This window comes from Carex rostrata, chromosome 4 (assembly GCF_964058835.1).
Source record: "Carex rostrata chromosome 4, lpCarRost1.2, whole genome shotgun sequence".
Classification (NCBI taxonomy): Eukaryota; Viridiplantae; Streptophyta; class Magnoliopsida; order Poales; family Cyperaceae; genus Carex; species Carex rostrata.
In genome coordinates, this window is record NC_135921.1 from 6,034,471 (window position 1) to 6,056,442 (window position 21,972).

Sequence of the window (21,972 nt, forward strand, 5' to 3'; positions counted from 1 at the left end):
ATTTGTCTTCAATAAAAAAAGAAATGTTGGAAGTAGAAAGTGGAAGCTGTAAAGGAATTGGACCCCACATGTTTGGTGGGGTCAAGAATAATTGTTTAGTCCCAAAGGGTGGTTTCCAAAATAACCGTTCCATGCCAGCAGTATAATTGTGTCGCCAGCTGTATCCGTTCCGTTACAAGTCGTAGTCTCTCCATTTTGTTTAGACTGGAGTATGTTTTTAATGAGAAGAGAAGCTGGAAGCATGTGTGGTTTCACTGTTTCAAAGGTTTTATCTTTTCCTGTTACAACTGGAGATAATCAATCCCGGATACTTGAGTAGAACTAGAAAGCCCCTTGTCTTTTTCAGCAGCAGACAACACCCGGAAAAGCAGATGTGCAGAGGAACCCCCTTCAAAGTTTTATTTACATTTTTATGAAGTATAAGAAATTAATCATCTCATACTAGCCTCTACGGGGAGGAGATACATTTGCTAATCTCTCTATCTCTCCTTCTTATTAAGGAGCTTAATGTCTAGATCTTGCAAGAGTCCTGATTTACTATTTTTTTTTTTTCGAAATATGCTCAGCCGTTGAATTTCTAGATCGCACATAGATGAATTTTTCAAATTATGAGCTTCAACACTTAAGTATGCACTGGTCGCGCAGCATATGATCCCAGTGCTCGTAGACCGTGTGTCGCACCCGTGGAACGCGCCTCTGAACGACGCACGGCACCTACGGACCGAGCCTGTGCACCGCGCACCCTTTTTCTTTTTTTCTGTTGAAGGCGGGATTCGAACCCAGTTGGATTCTGTTGGTGCCAAAATTCTTACCACTACACTAGAGTTCACATGTGTTATGTTGTAGATAAATATAGTATTTAACTATTTTTCTCTACAAATTTGATTTAAATTATCTCTCCTCCTTATTAAGGAGCTTAATGATTTCTACTACATAATTTGCTCCCGTTGCTGTGCACGGGCACGATTACTAGTTCCACTGTTATAGTTGTAATAGTAGTCCACTACCATTATAATTTAGATTTATTTTAGTGAAAATCAAACGATTTAAATAATAATTTATAACATTTGATGAAATTGTTTAGTCCGATTTATACTATTTGATATAATTTTATCTTAGTGCATAATTACACTCTCGCTACAAATATTGACTTTAAAAGTTAATAGCATTAATTGCTAAAAAAAATATGGCTCATCTGTATTGTTTGATTAGCATTGAACCAATAATTAATGACATTAAATATACATTCAATAACCGAATGAATTCATTTTTGCTTGTTTACTTCAACTTTATAGATTTTATCCAATAATTCATTACATCGTAGAAATAGAAACAAGTAAGAACATGTTCATACTATTTATCTAATTGCTTCTCGCTCACAATTTTTGTCAATGTAGTAACATCTTCATCCAGTATGAATATATTCATTTTTCTAAACGAGACAATTTCTATAATAATTTCGATGTCGATTGAAATAGATAATTTTTTTCAAATTTAGTCTTTGATCTAGTCACAAAAATAATGTCTTCTTATTATGAGGTCATAGATTGAAATAATTCTTGTAAATATTTTATTTGATAAACTTCACCCATCTTTACTATAAAAATAGACTTTCTAATAATATTGATGTCTATTAAAATAATATATTTACTAAATTTCGGTTTAGAATAAATCCATAAATATTAGAACCAACTTAAAAAAAATAGAATATTAGAAAATGAAGTAGGGAGTAAATGAACCATTTTTAGCACGGCAACATATATTAGTATTTTTATAGTTTTACAAAACTTCTTCTCGTAAAATCTAATATAAATAAAAAGAATAATTATATAAATCTCCCCACTCCCATCCCCTCATCATCCCCTCATTTCTTAAACATATTTTAGAGGTGAATTTTTTTTTTTCAATGTCGTCCACATTTCTCACAATCTATGAGGAATTTTGCGAATCTAAAACCACGAACGTATTCTACACAATTTTATCTTTCAAATGAGATCCATAATGACATACTTTCGAGCTCATCGTCACACAAATATTTATACCTCATAGTACAAGTATTCATACCTATACTTGTAAGTATTTATCTCCAATCGTGGACCTCGCATCTCCGCATCAACCTTCTCCAATCGTTCCTACGTCAACCTTTCTCTAACAAAAATAGTTGACCACATAGGTATAAATACTTTTAAATGTCAGCAGTGTCATATGTGAAAAATACTAGGTATAAATACTTAGATGACGAGGTATAAATATTTGTATGACGACGAGCTCGAAAGTATGTTATCATGGATCTCATTTGAAAGATAAAATTGTGTAGAAGACGTTCGTGGTTTTAGATTCGCAAAATTTCTTGTAGATTGTGAGAAATGTGAACGAGATTGAACAAATAAAATTGAGGGGATAATGAGGGGGATGAGAGTGGAAGGACAATTATCCGGGCTCAAATAAAAAAATCCTCTTAAAAATAAATCAATAAATATCAGTTTTAAAAATCCTTTCCTCTAATAATATCCAACCAATAAAAACATATCACCATATTAGTAATTCTAATTTTAGACGTCCCTTTATACGTCTCTCTTAAACCACTCCCACATATAAATAAGCAAGGTTTTAGTACCAATGTGCAAAAAAACCAGGAGGCAGAGAAATTGTTAAAACGATGGATTTCTCGACAGCTGCGCACGTTGCTCTCAATACCAATCAAGCCTCTTCAACCTTCTTTAAACCCCTCTTTCGCCAACTAACAGTCATTCATCCTTGTTCGCGACCGCCGCTCTGCAATTTAGTCAGGTCACACTCCGCCGCCGCCGCCTTCCTCGCCGGAGAATTCGAATCATTTATGGCCTCCGGCCATCCCCACCCTCACCCCCACCCCCACCCCTCCTCCCATCCTCACCATCACGACACCTCTGTCCCGGCCATCTCCACTTCTTCCACCTCCGCTGCAACCGCCGCCGCCACAACGACCTCCATCACGCCTCCGTCGAATCCGATCACAGCAACTACATCAAATCATTCAACTCCACATACTAGCATCGCCGCTGCTCCGACCAACGCCCAGATCCCTCATGTTCGCCTCATGTGCAGTTATGGAGGTCGCATTGTACCCCGCCCTGGTGATCACCTCCTCAGGTACGTTGGCGGAGAGACACGCATAGTCTCCTTTCCTCGCAACGCCTCTTTCTCCACCCTTGTTTCTCTCCTCTCCTCCCTTTCCCCTTCCCCTTCTCACTTCACCCACAAATCGCCTCCCATCATCAAGTATCAACTCCCGCACGAAGATCTGGACTCGCTGATCTCTCTCTGCTCTGATGATGATCTGATCAACATGCTTGATGAATTGGATCGGTTGAACCCTGCATCCAAGTCGCCCAGATTGAGGTTTTTTCTCTTTCCTTCTTCACAAAGTGGCGCCTTTGGATCAGTGCTCTCGACTGGGGAGTCAAACCAGTGGTTTCTCGATGCACTCAACTCAGCATCGCCGACAGCCGTCGGGTCAGTGCTGGAGCGGCGCCGGTCTGAGGCCTCATCTTCTATGGTGTCAGATCCGCCAGATTATCTTACTGGAATTGACACCGGTTCTGACAGGTATACCCCTGACTTTTATTTATTCCAAAATTTGGTCAAATTTTGGGTTTAAAAGAAATTGAACTAGTCAAAAAGCATATGACCAAGTAACATGGTCTAATTTATTCAATTATAGAAATATTAAATTAAGTATAAAAGTGTAGTTTACATGTAAACAACTAATGTTTGGTTACAAATTTACCCAGGGCCTCTGTAATTGCATCAGAAACAGGCACAGGGCATATGGTTTTTCTTCCTTGTTAACCCTAGATTTTAGTAGAAATTACTTTTGATTAATTTTAAAAGAGAGAACACAGAGAGGTCTTTTCTACTGCATTGAAAAAGAAAAAGAAGAGCAAAAATAAAATCCTATCATATGAAACATTCTTCATTGCATGACTGCAGATTGTTCTTTGAAATTAATTATATGGATTTGATTTTGATTTTGGTTAAAGTTAATGTGTTAAAAGATAGATAATTATAATAATCAGTACAGCTGTACAAGAGCTGTACAAATTATTTTAGTAATGTTCTAATTTTTAGATTCTAGGACTAGTATGAAACTTTAGTAAAGTTTGAAAGAGGCAGCACAAAAGACTTCCTTTCTATACTGGTACCACCTTCTGACAAACTAGACAGCCCTTCATTGCATGACAGGTCTCCAGTGAATGCTGACTCGGACCCAACAGAAACTGTTGAACCAGTTGAACCAGTTGTACCGGCCCCGCCACAAGAGGTGCCTGTCCAGCCGGCACCAGCGCCTCCAGTCTACTATATGCCTCAGCCAATGCCGGTATACTACATGCCGACACCTGTATCATACATGCAACCCTCGCTCGAAGGACAAGGAAATATGCCAGTTCGTGGGTACATCCCGATGCCGATGCCGATTTCTAGGCAAGTTTATTACAGCAAGGAAAATGAGCAGTTTGTCGAGATGCGTCCTGGTAGTTTTGTGTATGAGCAAGCAACAGCTGGTGCTTATGTGCGGCCCCCGCTGAGTTATCCTCCTGCTGCCGTGTACCCGCCTCCTCAAGCAGATACAGATAGGAAACTACCAGCTGTACCCGGCATGGATGTCAGAGGTCTTGGCTCATAGTTGAAAGAAATCCTTCTTAGTTCCAAATTAATGAAATTTTTAATTGGGATGTCAAATCATGGTTCAAAGTTCATTAAATAAATGAAAAAAGAAAAGAAAAGATAAATCCCTGATGGTGAGATGTTGTTATCCCTTTTAAGATTTTGGTAGGATGTTGGTTGTGTCAGTTTGGTAAGTAATAGATATATTTTTTTTATTCATGGTCTTTGATTGGTGTTTGTAATAAATAGGTATTGTGAATTCTTCTTGATTTTTTTCCTTCCGGAAAAAAAAAAAGCTTGTATATTGGTAGAAGAAACTTCTCAATCATAATGTCTGTTTGCTGTAGATAAGAGCATCTACATCTCTGAAACTCTTGGAGTTTCTAAATAACTGTTAACTAATTTTTAGAAACTTTATTTCTGAAAGTTTATAAACCCTCACATCCCTGAAACTCAAAATTAGAGTTTCTTAATTGCCACATCAACAAATAAATTACAAGAGAAAAGAATTTCAGCGAATTATTTGACCATGTCAGAGTTTATAAACGGTTTCTTATTAAGAAACTTTGGAGCAAAGTTGCTAAATAAGAAACTCATCTGCATCCCTGAAACTGGTTTAGAAACTGTCACATCAGATTAGAAACTCAAAGAGTTTCAGGGATGTAGATGCTCTAACATGGCATGTTGGAATTTTACTATTCTTACTGATCTAAAATTCTAATTCTTGAGATAAGATTTAGAGTTTCTCTTTTTGAGCGAGGCTACGGTACTTTACAAAGCACAGAGCCAATTAATTTGAACTGTTTAACATGATCTCCATATAAAATATACTTGGAGATAAAGTTTACATTTTTAGGATTTTTTTGCTATATTTTTAGATTGATAGAAAATCAAATGATCTAAATTAAGCTCCTCATTTTTATCGTATTTATTGTCCGTGATCTGAATATTAAAGCTAGTAGAATTAATTTATTTTTCGTTATGTTTATTTTCAGCAATTAAAATAGTAAGAGAGGTTGAATTAATTAAGATGTGCTGAATTTGCTGACTTGATAATAAACATCTCTTAGATTCAACAAATCGAGTATAAAAGCAAGTAGCAATTGACACTGATGTACAATTCAAAATCGAATTGAGAAAAATATATGCATCAAATTAAAACAATAACTGTTCTTAGATACAAAAGTATTGTCAAACAGAAATGTTTATATAGAGTGTATTATATTTCAGCTCGTCACATGCCAGTAAAATTAAGCCCACCAGGGATTTTCACCGGTTCTGAAATCAGTCTCTACCCATGGTACCAGTATTACCTTGTCATCGTCCACGTCAGCATGAACCAAAGCCAATGACTGTAAATAACAACAGGGGTTAGATTGGTCAAAACAATAAACAAAAAGAGCGAGAAAAGAGTAAATCATATAGTTAGAGAGGGATGATTATGCTCTTATAATAATATCACTTTTAACTATTTCAAATCTACCAAATTATCGATAGAATAGAAAGCATGAAGTTATGACACATTAAATTTTTTATTAAAAGTATGGTGATCATTCAGGGCTTTCACCTTCTCTTTTTTGTAACCATGCATGTATCTTTTGTTCTTTAACAAAAGTCATCAGGAATAGTTTACCAGCATATTGTTTTGTACTAAGTTGCAGTGACCAGGATTAAAAAAATCACTTCATGATCTTTGCTCTTTGGTTAACATGACTTTCATATATTAAACTAAATTATATAAAATTTTATTAAAATTGAAAGGCATATATACCAGAGGAGCAGGGCCTCTCACAACACGGCCTTGGTTGTTGTATTGGGAACCATGGCAGGGGCAGATGAATTTGTTCTCATTTGAATTCCATGGCACCACACACCCAAGGTGAGTGCACACTGCATTAACTCCATAGGTTGCCAATTGTTTGTCGGCCTCAACAACTAGATATGTTGGATCTCCCTACAACAATAGTTTAGATATACAAAAGTAGTTAGCAAAACAAAAGCAAGATTAATTTTGTGGGCTGTAAAAATCATACAAAATTTGTCTACCTTCAAGCCTTGAACGAGGGTTCTGTCATTGGGACCATGGGTCTTGAGCCAATCTGAGACGACGACATTGTTCCCGAGCTTGTCTTTTGCGACAATCCCACCACTACCACCTCCTGAGCTGTACGTGTAAAATAGAAATAGTATTTTAAATTGTCAATAAAAAATATAAATAAATAACATTTTAAGTTGAAGTTTGAAGAAGTTAGAGAGAAAAGAAAATTTAGTTAGGCATGAACATTTCTTAATTGCTAATTCATCTAATGATACAAATATATCAAAAGATTTACAATTATCGTATGCTAATTACTTAACAGAACATGTGGCATAATTCAAATTACAAATCACTAACAGTGATTAATAATACCTGGTGATGTTCTTGGAAACTAGAACAGATTATGAACTTGACAACTATATAATTCAATGTCGACATAGCTTTAGCTTTGCACGAATAAGAACTCGATCGAGTTAAAAAATTATATGCCTAATATAAAACAAGGTCTGATGAAATAGAGGCCATGTACCCTGGGGGCACAAAGAAGTAGGTGTAAGGACCGAGCATGGTAACTGTGGGAAGAGAGATGGCACCGAGAAGGAGCAGATTCAACAGCTTTCTCTTCTCCATGTCAGGCACATCTTCTGGCAATATGCCACTTGTAGCTTGACACGCAACACCCCTGCTCGGTTTAGACCCCAAGCCCTTGACTGACTTGAGGGCCCGGGTCGGAGCCAAGGCACCATTCTTCCCGGTGCAAATCTGCCATTGAAATTAAACATGATTATTATGGTTCTTCTTCTTAGCATTTCATGGTAATTAAACTAAAAGTGTATTACCTTGGAAGGATTTACAGTGGTGGAGAGAGCGGTGGAGGCCATGGTAGCTTGGCTGTGTTTGTGTTTTGGTGTAAAATGGATTTGGAAACGAGTGGAGATAAAAGATGAGAGAGGTGATTGGGAGGGAAGAGTGAATGGTGTTTGGGTAGCCACAAATTTGCGCTTGTGGACTCCATGCTCTCCTTATCTTGATTTTTTGTTTTTTTTGATAGTATACATATATTGTTGTTGACCGATTCGGTTAAGATTGGTAAGATAATTAACGGGTCGGGTTTAGAAACATTAATCCTATGGTTGGCTGCATATGTTTGTATTTTATTTAATTTCGAACCTTAATGATTTATTTTTTGCGCTATTCCTAGTGTGTTTTTTTTTTTTTTCATTTTTACTTTATTTTTTTAGTGCGTTTTGAAGTCAAACGAACTTCGAAGAATTGATGCACTAGTTAAACATATTTTAAGCTTATATGCATTTCCTTCCCCATTCAAGATTTGTGGCCTAAAAGAAATTTCTATTAATCCAAATTCAAAATTACAATATCTGATCTCTAAAAGAGTTTTAAGTTAGTAAAATATAATTAATTACTATTAAATTCACCATATATATATATAGAGATGGGCTATGGTGCATTGCAATGCATAGGCCATGGTGTGCATTGGACCATAAATCACCGATTCAAAGTCCAAATGACCGATCCAAACCGTTCATCTTGTTCTCCATATTAATATGTGCTTGGAGACCAAATTTTACATTTTTTGGAATTTTTTTACTATTTATTAAGCCACTTTGAAAATCGCTGATCCAACGGTGGCTTCTGATTTTACTGTTCCAAACAGTCACCGTTGGATCAGCGATTTTCAAAGTGGCTTAATAAATAGTAAAAAAATTCCAAAAAATGTAAAATTTGGTCTCCAAGCACATATTAATATGGAGAATAAGATGAACGGTTTGGATCGGTCATTTGGACTTTGAATCGGTGATTTATGGTCCAATGCACAAAATGGCCTATGCATTGCAATGCACCATAGCCCATCTCTATATATATATATATATATATATATAGAGAGAGAGAGAGAGAGATGGGCTACGGTGAGTTGCGAAGTAAAGTGACTATTTTACTTCACGCTCATATTTTGCGATTTTTAAGTTCAAAACGTCGATCCGAACCGTTCATCTTGTTCTCCATATTGAAATGTGCTTGAAGACCAAATTTTACATTTTTTGGAATTTTTTTACTATTTATTAAGCAATTTTGAAAGTCGCTGATCTGATGGTCCAGAAAATTTTACTGTTTTTTACTGTTCACAGCAAAACAGCAATTTTCAAAATTGCTTAATAAATAGTAAAAAAATTCCAAAAAAATGTAAAATTTGGTCTCCAAGCACATTTCAATATGGATTAAACATCTAACGGTTCGGATTGGTTGTTTGGACTTTCAAAATAAAAATACAGCGTGAAGTAGAAACGTATTTTACTTCGCGACTTTCAATATATATATACTTCAAATATTTAAATTTCGGAATATACAATAAATTGTTGTAACAAGGAATGATTTCATTCTCATTTCGAACAAATTTATGATGCAAGATACTATAATTATGGTGTGGTGAATTAGATACCATTAAACTAAAGGAAGCTTTTGATCTCTTTTGATATATATGATAATAGTCTTCAATTTTAAGATCAAATCGAAACTCTTAAATTCTGAATTTCTTCTGAATAAAATAATTTTGTCCAAATATTTTTTGTGCTTGAATAAGATCTTTTGGCTATATGTATAAGAAACAATTATGTAGAACAATTTTCATTGAAGCTCAATCTGTACAAAATCAAAATTCACCCATTTGGTGCTATATCTTGAACTCTCGCATTTGATTTATATATTTCAACGTTTGATAATTTATTGGACTGCATCTTTAAATTCATATTGGAGTAAATTAGTGAAAGTTTTTAATTCAAGCTATTCTACATTTATGGTTTTCTCAAATATCTTAGCAAAACAAAATTTATTAATTTATTCGACACTTCATTATATTATCCAGCTTCAAAAGCCTCAACAACTTTGTAGCTAGGTAATGAAATTTGAGTTCCTTATATAATCTAAGATACAGGAATATACAGGAATATTATCTGATAGTAAACTTGAAGAAATGCATGTAATTATCCAACAAATTGGTGTTTCACCTAACTAAATTGAAACATTTAGTTCGCATGATATTGGATTGATTTTTATCATTACACATGTAATCGTTGTGAATCCTTAGCACAATTAGATGCTTAATTACAATCATAATGATATCGTGCATGCTAGTTATTATCTGAAGTATATATGACGAATAATGATACAGTATTTTAATATCTAAACATCAACTTAATTTGCTAGTTATTATCTGAAGTATATATGCCCAAACTTTTCACCTAACTGAACTATAGCATTTAGTTCGCATGACTGAATTATAATATTTATTTTTTGGCACATACAAGGCATCTAATAATTAATCCAAGTTATAAACAAACAAATGCGAAAGGTACAAAATATTACAAGTTTCAAATTAGAAAACATAATGAACAATACAACGGACAGATTTTTGCCCAATAAAAAGGAGAGAAGAAATCAATTCAAGGAGACAATTTCAACTGAGACTAATGAACCCAAAATTAAACCAACATGGCTTGAATGAGTTATTTTACCTTACATGTTGAGTATTCATATTTTGGGCTTCAACAGAATATAATAATATTTGTTGGGCTTTTCAACTAGACTGGAAAAAAGACACGTCCACAGTATCTTTCAATTGCATGTACACATCTCTATCCAATATATATTTTATATATTTTAAAGCCTGGTTGAAATCTGGTCCGGATCCCCTAAAGTTACTCAATCTTTGGGTTTCGGATCGGGACCATCCGATTCGAATTCTTCACTCGAAATTGCTTCGCGATTCGAATCTGATGGTACCGATTTAAAATTCAATCTTTGAGTTACTTCACTGGATCGGAACTCGTTGAAATCCAGGCGGCGCCTTACAGTTTCGATTTACAGCCGTTAGATGGTGTTCTGTCACGTACGAGTTGTATCCAACGGTTGACATCTACGCAGACTTTTTATCCACAAAGTTGTATAGATTACTGTGAAACGAGTGATGCTTTTTTGTCAGACAACAAAAATTGTATATATTACTGTGAAACGAGTGATGCTTTTAAAGCATTATGGCTAAACAAATCAATAAAGATATACCGCTTGTTTCATTTACTTTGGTTGTGTGCGCATGATACGGAATTTGAGCTGCCACAAATAATCATAACAGGACGTATGGAGCCCAGTGTGATGAGTGCGTATCCTCTGAGATATTTCAACTTTTGCGTGACCGACGTGTCCGGTGCCTATTCGGGGGTGATGTAGGGGTCAGTATTATGTGTGCTTTGAGATTCGTGCGGAGCGTATTTAAACGGTTAGGATTTTCTATAAAGTCACGCAAAGTTTGAGATATCTCAGAGGATACGAATTCGTGTGATGAGGTGACTGGTGAGACCGTGAGAGTCTCAGTGGATGCGAATTTGTGAGTATCCCCTCCAGCATGGAAAGTAGTACATCTGCTGCGCTAATTGTGGTTTTGCTGGATTCATATTTCCTTTTACCTCGCTTCGGGTTGTTGTTGCCATAGTGACAAATGAATTATTCGGGTTCGGTTCGGCGAGATCAAAAATTCGTGATTTGGGTATAATTCGGGTATAATTCGGGAATTATTCGGATCAGAAATCTCAGTCCTGCAAGAGAGCAAAAAAAAAAAAAAACCAAAAAAATAATTGTTCTTGAAAATTTTCAGGAAAAATTCGTGAATAATTCGTAAAATTCGGAAAAAGTTCGTAAAATTCGGAAATTATTCGGATTTAATTCGGTCAAAGTTCGGTCAACCGAATAATTCGGTGTTCGGTTCGGCATCACCCCAAAAAAGAATTAAACGGGTATAATTCGGGTATCTTGTCACTATGGTTGTTGCCTTGTTGGCATGAACCCGTCTTAGCGGATCAATTATTTGCTAAGTTTTTTTTCCTTTTCTAATTGGATAGACCATCCGTTAAAAATTGAACTAACGGTTTATTGTATGAAGACATTTTGACATTTTAAACATATTTAATCAGAACTTTAAATGCAGATTTGATTGCCAGAAAAAAATATTATGACTTTAATAGAGTTACGCTATTGTAAAAAAAATATTAATATTTCTTCGGTAATTACAAATGGTATAATTAACATTTTCTTATATATGTTCGACTACGATCTAAACTATTCAATGCATTTGACATATTCAAATCGGGGGAAGATTTGTAAAAATCATTTTTTTAAGGGTATTAATAAAAATGGCCAGCGTACTTAATGCATGACACAATTAGATGTGGCCACTTTATTTTCATTTGTTACCTAACTCAATTGAAACATTCAATTCTTATGACTAATCTAATTAACATATAAAAAACTGTTAATGTTTACCCCAATTCAATGCGTAGGTCATGATAGGTTTCCACAATGGCATTAATATAATTTTTGACAAGTATATATACATCGACTGTGCAGCTTCTGTGAAGTTAAAAAAAGAAGAAGAGACAAGTATATACAAACATTGAGTTCTATTATTTATTTCTTTTTTCTGGGTTATATTTTATGTTTTTCTTAAAATGCAATAAATTTCCTTCATTGTACTAAAAAACAATATCTACTTGCATAAATGCATATGTAGTTGCTAAGTGTGTGTGTCAGCCATTTGTGTTTTATTTTAAATTTTTTTATTGTTGGCAGCAAATGTCGGCAACTAATATATTGATAAAAAAATTATTTATAAACTAATTAAAATTTTAAATACATGTTCTCCCTCACTACCTATACACTGAAGAACACATAATGACACTGCATCTAGCCATTGATGATTAGATGACCTCTCTTTCTAGCTAACTGTATGCCAACCAGCTCTCAATTTCTAGTGTCGTATCTATTATAAGACAATGTACCAACTTCTGTTTATGTGAGAACAGTCTTCTGTTCCTCTCCCTCCGTAGTGCCCATGCCTCCGCTGCCCATATCACTGTCCACTGCTTCCTACGGGCCACATCAAGGTTAAAGGCAACCTGAATCCAAATCCTGCAGACGTTTGACGCTCCCATCCAAGAAATGTTATAATGTGCCATGAGACCTCTCCAAAACCTGCCCGCATATGCATAGTCCCACATTATATGATTCCTTGAATGAGATAACCCCCATAATATGTTTCAACCTGATAACTCATTTATCATCTTTGCATGTATTATGTTGCATTTTGGAATTTTAAGAGAACTTTTATCTCCTTGTTTGAAAAATATCAATGTTTAGCTAGTGGTCGATGGGGACTTGAAAAAATATGTCGCTTTAGGCTAGGCTCTTCTATACAAGTAATTAAAACGAAAATGATAAATCATTTTTTTTACTTATTGTCTCCTTTCTATATGAGTGAATTGTTGTTAATTACTGTGAGTTATCTTAACACAAAAATGGAAGTTTTACTTCAATTTTTTAAGTAATGTTTGATTTTGGCCCGGGTGAAATGTATATATTATTGACAGCAACTTTCTAGTAGGAAACGGTATGAAGAATATCATTTCAGCTCAGCAAAAATAATATTTTATTTCAAATTAGAAGCTTGAAAAAATGATATAAAAAATTGGGGGACAAGAGGGAGAAAGAATTATAGTTCTAAGAAAATTTATTTATCAAATAACATGGAGGAAGCAATTGCTTCATTATTTTATTTTGTTTGTTATTTTCCAACAAATCAAACATGTTCGAAATATGATCTTCGATTCGAAGAAAAAAAAAAAAACAGAAAATGGTTTTAAATTTTAAACGCACATGGCCATTTGTTAAATCTAACGGTTGAAGAATAGTATTGGGCTGAAATAGATAAGTCGGATTCCTATTTGGACCGGGTGTTACAATTAAAAACTTGGGATGGAGAAATGTAATTAATCATATATGGTTTGTACTTCAAAGGGTTTGTAATACAAATGGTTGGCCATTAATAGTTTAGGTTTATGCGTAAAATATTAAGTTTTAAACCATTTATAGAATCAAGGGAAAAAAAATGTCAAAATTTGATGGAACATACCTGTACCATCAAAGTTTTAAGGACAGTACGTACCAAGCTTGACATACTGTTGCCATGGGTACTTAAGTGTTTTGAGTGCAGTGCTTAATTTGTTCCAAAATAATAGGATGAAAATGTTAAGTTGTCATTACTAGTGATACTTTTGAGAAAATCAAATCATGTAAAATAAGAACTTGTAAGGTTCTCATCGCTTGATTTTGAGTGAAGTTATGAAGTGGGATCTAAAGGGAGGTATAAATTTTGTTTTTAAACAAACTTTACAAATTACTCAGATCTTTTTTTTTTTTTTATGCGTGACATAACAAAATCAGGAAGAAGCTTAATTATTGTAAATGTTTGGTAATTTATTGAGTTGAATTAGTATTATTATTCTTCTCAGTTAATTTTTTGTTCCTAATAATTTTGTGCAATACAAAAATAATAAGTATTAATCATCGGGATTATACAGGTATATGGTACATGAACTGATATATATTGGAAGTGATACGGGAAGTAACATGAAAGGAAATAAAAATACATATATAGATTATCATTATCATGTGCACTTATGCATGATAAAAGGGAGATTTCAAATATACAAAAATTGTCTCTGTGTAGTAAAAAAAATTATTTACATGCAACAATCCATGCCAATAATTAGTCTCGACTCTCTAAATTATTAACATGAGTATGGTGGCTCAGTTTTAACATACACCTCTAGCATAACATAATATAAAAACGGATCAACAAAACAATTACATGACGGATTAGCCCAAGCGAAAAGTATGTTCCACTACTTTATACCTATTTCCATGGGTATAGAATTAATCAACTATTTGCATGAACATTTAATAAAATATATTATCTGAGTCGTTTGGCAGTGGCTGGCTTTCTCAAAATTATTTACATGGGTCAATAGGAGAAAATAACATGGATAAACAATATGCATTTATAAGGGTATAATTTTGCATGAGACATCCCATGCAACAAGTTATACGAAATTACAAATGTCAATTATTTTACATGAACCCTCAACCACCATCTAATTGACTTGTGCTACCCTTGCTATAAACTCAAATTCTGATAATGCTACATTTCTAGTTTTCTCAAATATCTTAGCAAAACAAAATTTATTCGATACTGCATTATATTATCCAGCTTCAAAAGCCTCAACAACTTTGTAGCTAGGTAATGAGATTTGAGTTCCTTATATAATCTAAGATACATGAATATACTCGATAATTATATGATAGTAAATTTGAAGAAATGCATGTTATCCAACAAATTGGTGTTTCACCTAACTAAATTGAAACATTTAGTTCGCATGATTGGATTGATTTTTATGATTACACATGTAAACGTTGTGAACTTTTAGCCCAATTAATTACTACAAGAATGAAACAATATTTGCAAGGATATACTGAAATAAAAGTGTTTTTTATAATTACACATGAAGAAATGCATGTTATCCAACAAATTAGTGTTTCACCTAACTAATTAAATTGAAACATTTAGTTCGCATGATTGGATTGATTTTTATGATTACACATGTAAATGTTGTGAACTCTTAGCCCAATTAATTATATATACTACAAAAATGAGACAGTATCTGCAAAGATATGCCGACATAAAGGTATTTTTTTTTTCTATTAGCGACGATAATATCCGCAATGGTATACCGACATTATCTCTCGTGGATGCTTACAATCGTAATGATATCGTGCATGCTAGTTATTACCTGAAGTATGACGAATAACGATACAGTATTTTAATATCTATACATCTACTTAATTTTGTTTTCACCTACTGAACTATAGCATTTAGTTCGCATGACTGAATTATAATATTTATTTTTTGGGACATACAAGGCATCTAATAATTAATCCAAGTTTAAGCAAAACAAATGCGAAAGGTACAAAATATTTGTTTGAAGGTTACAAATTAGAAAACATAATGAACAAATACAACTGACTGATTTTTACCTAATCAAAGAAGATAGAAGGAATCAATTCAAGTAGACAATTTCAACTGACACTATAATGAACCCAAATTAAATTAAACCAACATTGCATTATGAGTAATTTGTCAACGTCACTGAAGAATCCGTATCACCTGAGGTGCAAGTGTTAAATCTGAACCGTTCTTTTTATATGGCACAAATCTCAAAACAGATCCCCTATAGCTTTTATCGGCACCGGATCGAATTTGGCTTAGCTGAGATTAATCTGGACCGTCCATTTTGTTAGATTGTACCTCATGTATATGGGGGGACACGAACTCGGCACTGAACGAGTTATTTTAGCTGACATGTTGAGTATTCATATTTTGGACTAGGGGTGCTCATCAGTTCGGTTCGGTTAAAACCTGTGTTACTCGGATACGGCTATTTAGTCGCCGTACCCGTATCCGATACGTATCGGATACCGATACGCGTCCGATACGTATTCGATACGCCAGCTGGCGTATCGGATGACGTGGCGTATCTCTAAACTTTCTGATACGGTCGCGATACGCGTTGACTCGTATCCGATACGACTATTTCAGCTAGATACGGGCGAGATACGGCTATCAGCGCTGGTGAACCGTGCCCGCACCTGTGAGCCGCGACTTTGAGCTGCGCCGCACCTGTGGACCGCGTATACACCAGCTGAAATTTATTTTTTTCTGCCAAAGCTGTGGTTCGAACTTGGGAAGGCCCAGTCCCAGCCAAAAGCTTTATCCACTCCGCAAGATTTTGTTTGTGTTATATTGCAGTAACTCTCTTATTTAATATCTAATCTTATATTAAGCCTTTAGTTTTTTATAGCTTGATTCAGTTTTTGTAATATATTCATCTTTTAAATTATATTTTTTATGATTATTTAAATGTAATATACAGATTAATAAAAAATAATATATATATAATAGCCGTATCGTATCCTTCGTTTTTGAAAATTGCCGTATCGCCGTATCCGTATCGTATCCGATACGATACCCGTATCCGTATCCATGCAACATAGGTTAAAACTGAACAAAAATAGTCCAACCAAAATTTTGTTCGGTTTTAAAAAACATAACCGAAACGACCGAATTAAATAATAAACCAAAAAAAACTGAACCAGAATATATAATTTTCAGTTTATCCGGTTAAACCGAAATAACCAAAAAATTCTAAGACCAATGAAGAGGAAAAATATCCGAATTAATTTTACAAGATCACCATGTAAAGCTTTACAATAGATCAGTACTGACTTTAGCATGCGGCCATTTTTATTAATATCCCTAAAAAAAAAGAAAATTTTAAAAATGCCCCTGTCTCCCAATTTTTATCGAATATGCCCTGACCGCCTGGGCCTGGGGCGGCCCAAATAACCCAGTGAGGCGCCCCCCCCAGTGGCGCCCCATATCACAAGTGAGGCGCCACCCCCTGGGGCGCCTCACTGGTATTTGTTTGTTTTTTTTTTTTTTTTTTTTTTTGAGAAATCTGAGGATTTTGATTTGAATAATTTTGTTGAAAAAAGTGTTGGGTTTATGTGTATGTGTATGTCAAAAAATAAAATATTATGTATATGTGTATGTGTATGCTAAAAAATAAAATATTTGAAGAGTTTTGTGAAGAAAAACAGATTAATCTGGACCGCACATCTTAATGGGTAATTTGACTAATCTGGACCGTCGGTTAAAGAATTTTCATGCAATTGACTTCTCTGAAAATAAAATTCTCCGGGATAAACAGAGCGGTGCTTCGTAGCCTCAGACATCGCTCGCAGGGGGCTGCCGCCCCCCTGCCACCCCCCGCATACTCCTACAATCAGGTCACCAAATTTTATATTTTTTGAAATTTTTTTACTATTTTTTTAGATTTATTGAAAATCACTGTTTTTGGATGGTCCCGAATTTTCACATACACATACACATACACATATACATATACATAAATAATATACGGTTACCAATTTTTTTTTTTAAATACCAACCGTAAGAACAGAAATTACATAAAAGACCCTGAAAACGTTAAAATTATAAAGAACGGTCCAAAACTCCATAAAGGAAGACTTGGATCGCGAATCTGAGCCATCCGACGGTCGGATCGAGCTGGAAACGAAGTTAGCTTGGATTTGGGGCTGTGGAGCTCCTGTCAAAATTTCAGCACGATCCGACGGACGGATCAAAAGTTACACGCCTTTTCGTAGGACCATGTTGCATCATTATTTTTTTTTTTTACTTTTTTTAAAAAAAAAATTTCATGTATATTTTCAATAGAAAAATAAAAAATATTAAAATTTTCTGTTTTTAAAAAAAAATAAAAAAAGTAAAAAAAAAAAAAAAAAAATTGGTAACCGTATATTATTTATGTATATGTATATGTATATGTATATGTGTATGTGTATGTGAAAATTCGGGACCATCCAAAAACAGTGATTTTCAATAAATCTAAAAAAATAGTAAAAAAATTTCAAAAAATATAAAATTTGGTGACCTGATTGTAGGAGTATGCGGGGGGTGGCAGGGGGGCGGCAGCCCCCTGCGAGCGATGTCTGAGGCTACGAAGCACCGCTCTGTTTATCCCGGAGAATTTTATTTTCAGAGAAGTCAATTGCATGAAAATTCTTTAACCGACGGTCCAGATTAGTCAAATTACCCATTAAGATGTGCGGTCCAGATTAATCTGTTTTTCTTCACAAAACTCTTCAAATATTTTATTTTTTAGCATACACATACACATATACATAATATTTTATTTTTTGACATACACATACACATAAACCCAACACTTTTTTCAACAAAATTATTCAAATCAAAATCCTCAGATTTCTCAAAAAAAAAAAAAAAAAAAAAAAAATACCAGTGAGGCGCCCCAGGGGGTGGCGCCTCACTTGTGATATGGGGCGCCACTGGGGGGGGCGCCTCACTGGGTTATTTGGGCCGCCCCAGGCCCAGGCGGTCAGGGCATATTCGATAAAAATTGGGAGACAGGGGCATTTTTAAAATTTTCTTTTTTTTAGGGATATTAATAAAAATGGCCGCTTTAGCAAGTATTAACCAAATACAAAATTAATCAATCAAAGTCTGAGTTTTATGAGATCTTACCGGACTTTGAAATTTATTTTAATAAAATACACTCAAGTATGGGAGAATTTGAGAAAAAAAAACAAAAAAGGAGAATAGATTGAGAGATTGAGAGAAAAAATTAAAATAAAAGAGATGAACAGAAAGTGACAGAGGGAGCGAAGAGAGAGAGAGCAGAGATTAAGTGCAGCACGCAAATCGATTTTTGAAAAAACAAAAGAAAAGTACGCAGACCGAGACAGAACAGAACCAATAAAGATCTAAAGAGGAAAATAAACTGGACCAATTAAAGAAAACCAAACCAATTGAAGAAAACTAAGTAGTTCGGTCGATTCAGTTCAGTCGGTTTTGAAAAGTTATAAACCGAACCAATTAAAGAAATCCGAACTATATCAAAAATTGAACCGAACCGATTCATTTAAACCGAAAAACCGAACCAATTAGTCCAAAATTTTTCAGTTCGGTTAAAAACCAAATAAATCGGACCCAATGAACACCCCTATTTTGGACTTCAACCGAATATATTAACCACATCTTTGGATATTTGTTGGGATTTTCGGATTTCAGGTGTTGTCGAGGATTATCCTCACTTTACGGTTTGAGATTCGAACTAGCATAGGGGGCAGTATTATTGGGCTTTGAGATTCATACCAAGTTAAAAAGTACGGTACAGATCTACTAATTGTAAAAGGTTCCATTATCAGGTAATAGAGAGGATGTGAATTCTTATCAACTAGTCTGGAAAAAAGACACGTCCACAGTATCTTTCAACTGCATGTACACATCTCTATCCAATATATATTTTATAAATTTTAAAGCCTGGTTGAAATCCAGGCAGTGCCTTACAGTTTTGATTTACAGCCGTTAGATGGTGTTGCCGTTTTTTTTTTTCCTACCACCCTCAAAAATCAGAATTAAATGAATACCATCCGAAAAATCAAAATTCAGATTCCGCCACGTTCGCACCGTGGATCTGCGAACAGGTTGACCCGTCCGCAGATTCACGGTGCGAACGGGTCGGTGCGCAGATCCACAATGCGAACGGGTCACTTGAGCGGGTCATGACGCAAGCGGGTCAAAGCGAGCGTGTCAGTGCACAGATCCACGGGTCGGTGCGCAGATCCACGGTGCGAACGGGTCACGCGAGCGGATCAGGACGCGAGCGGGTCAGTCCGCAGATCCACAGTGCGAACGTGGCGGAATCTGAAATCTGATTATTCGGGTGGTATTCATTTAATTCTGATTTTTGAGAGTGGTAGGAAAAAAAAAAACGGATGGTGTTGTGTGACGCACAGTTATATTAAACGGCTGAAATTTAGGCAGATTTTTTCTCCACAAAGTTGTATAGATTATTGTGAAATGAATGGCGCTCTTTTTGTCGACAACACCAAGTTGTATAGATTATTGTGAAACTAGTGATGCTTTAAAGCATTATGGCTAAATAAAATGATAACGACATACCGTGTAGACATAAAACATCTGCAGAAGATCAAGTCTTCTTCTGTATTTCTTTATTTTTTTTTATTTTTTATTTAGGAAAATCTTCTTCTGCATTAAGGATTTAAGGTGCATGTTGGTGAGTGCGTATCCTCTAAGATATTTCAACTTTTGCGTGATCGACGTGTCCGATGCATAGTGCAGGGGCCAGTATTAGTTGTGCTTTGATATTCGTGCAAAACGTATCTGAACGGTTGAGATATCTCAGAGGATCCGAGTTCCATGTTGGTGTAATATCAGTGTGATAAAAATATATATTAACAGTGTTATTTTGACTTTATGCTGCATAAAAGTTAATAGTTTTTCATTTGAACTTTATTATTCACAATACTGAACGAAAACGAAACAATATTATTAATAATTTTTATTGCATTCTCTGCCGATGCGTGGCTTCAAAGGCTTTTAATAATATTATTAATATTATTAATGTTTGTTTCATTACTCTTACGTCATGTTTGGATGGAGATTAGAGGAAGCAAGGGGAGGTGAGAAATAGAAGCAGAATAAAATGAAATAGAAATAAAGATTAACAAGTTTAACTTTTTTGTGTTTGAATGATTTATGAAGATAAATAAATTTAATTTTCGTTTATGTCTTATTTTTTGTTTGGTTAATTAAAATTTAAAAAGTTGTAAAAAATTATGTGGTTGTTATAGGATTATAATAAAAAAATTTGTATTAAAATTATATATGTAAGATATATGGTTGGACATTCATATTATTTCTTTTAAAATATTTGTAACAATTTTTTGTTTTCATCAGCTACACTCCAAATTGAAAGGGAAACACATTATATTAGTTACAATAATATAAGATTAAACTCTTCACCTCATGTACTTTTTCATCTCCGACATAATTTTATCAATCAAACACAATTTGATGAAAAGTTTTCTATTCTTTTCATTCCCTCTCTTCTTCGAATTCATATCATCTGGATTAACTCAAAAAGGAATCCTTTGAGTTAATACATCTCAACCGTCTGATTAACTTTAAGATTTGTGTGAATTAGATCCGTACAAATATTAAAGACCCCTCTATGTTATAGGCATAGGCTAGATGGGTTCCGTTTACAATCAGACGGTCCATATGCATTAATAAAAAATATTCTCTTTTGAGTTAATGCAGCCGATGCGGACTCCTCTTCTACTCTTCATCCAAACAAGGTGTTAGTAGATTTCCTGTTTCCTTCATATAGACCGTCGGATTTAATTTGGTCGCCTGTTTCCTTCATGTGTGGTTAATTTGCTGGATTCATATTTTTTTTTTACCTCGTTTCGTGTTGTTGCCGAAATTTTTAAATGTACCATAACTCAGATAAACCAAATCATCATGGTTTTTGAAAATTTCAAATTTTGACACGGCCGCATTTTCAAGATGCGGCCAACTTTTTGCGGACCGCATCTAAGCAATGTGGCCACATAAGAAGGAGACAAAAAAAAAGGGCTGCATCCCCTAGATGTGGCCGCATCTAGGCGATGTGGCTACATAAGAAGGAGACAACAAAAAAAAAGGCCGCATCCCCTAGATGTGGTACGCAGAAAAGTGGCCGCATCTAGGCGATGCGGCCGTGTCAAAATTCGAAATTTTCAAAAACCGTGGTGGTTTGATTTATCTTTTTTGAGGTTATGTTACATTTAAAAATTTCGGGTGTTGTTGTGGGCATGAACCGTCTTAGCGGATCGATTGCGTTTGCTAAGCTTTTTTTTTTTTAATTTGTTAGACCATCTGTTAAAGATTGAACGGTCCTTCAGTTACGCTATTGTAAAAAAAAATATTAATATTTCTT

General features: G+C 34.7%; 2 protein-coding genes across 3 annotated transcripts; one reads left to right on the forward strand and one right to left on the reverse strand.

Moving 5' to 3' along the window:
* The first annotated feature begins 2,652 nt into the window (after positions 1-2,652).
* On the forward strand, positions 2,653-4,998 carry LOC144552874 (uncharacterized). 2 transcript variants are annotated; one of them, XM_078300900.1, is made up of 2 exons: positions 2,653-3,588; positions 4,207-4,998. In XM_078300900.1, the coding sequence occupies exons 1-2, from the start codon at positions 2,660-2,662 to the stop codon at positions 4,664-4,666; spliced, it is 1,389 nt and encodes a 462-aa protein (XP_078157026.1). In that variant the 5' UTR covers positions 2,653-2,659; the 3' UTR covers positions 4,667-4,998. The 2 variants fall into 2 exon arrangements, with proteins under 2 accessions (XP_078157026.1, XP_078157027.1); XM_078300901.1 differs by having other exon boundaries at positions 4,225-4,998.
* A 781-nt stretch (positions 4,999-5,779) lies between these two features.
* On the reverse strand, positions 5,780-7,699 carry PETC (photosynthetic electron transfer C). The gene is made up of 5 exons (XM_078300902.1): positions 7,525-7,699; positions 7,215-7,447; positions 6,694-6,811; positions 6,419-6,601; positions 5,780-5,999 (listed from the first exon to the last, which is right to left on the reverse strand). The coding sequence occupies exons 1-5, from the start codon at positions 7,564-7,566 to the stop codon at positions 5,898-5,900; spliced, it is 678 nt and encodes a 225-aa protein (XP_078157028.1). The 5' UTR covers positions 7,567-7,699; the 3' UTR covers positions 5,780-5,897.
* Between the last annotated feature and the right edge of the window lie 14,273 nt (positions 7,700-21,972).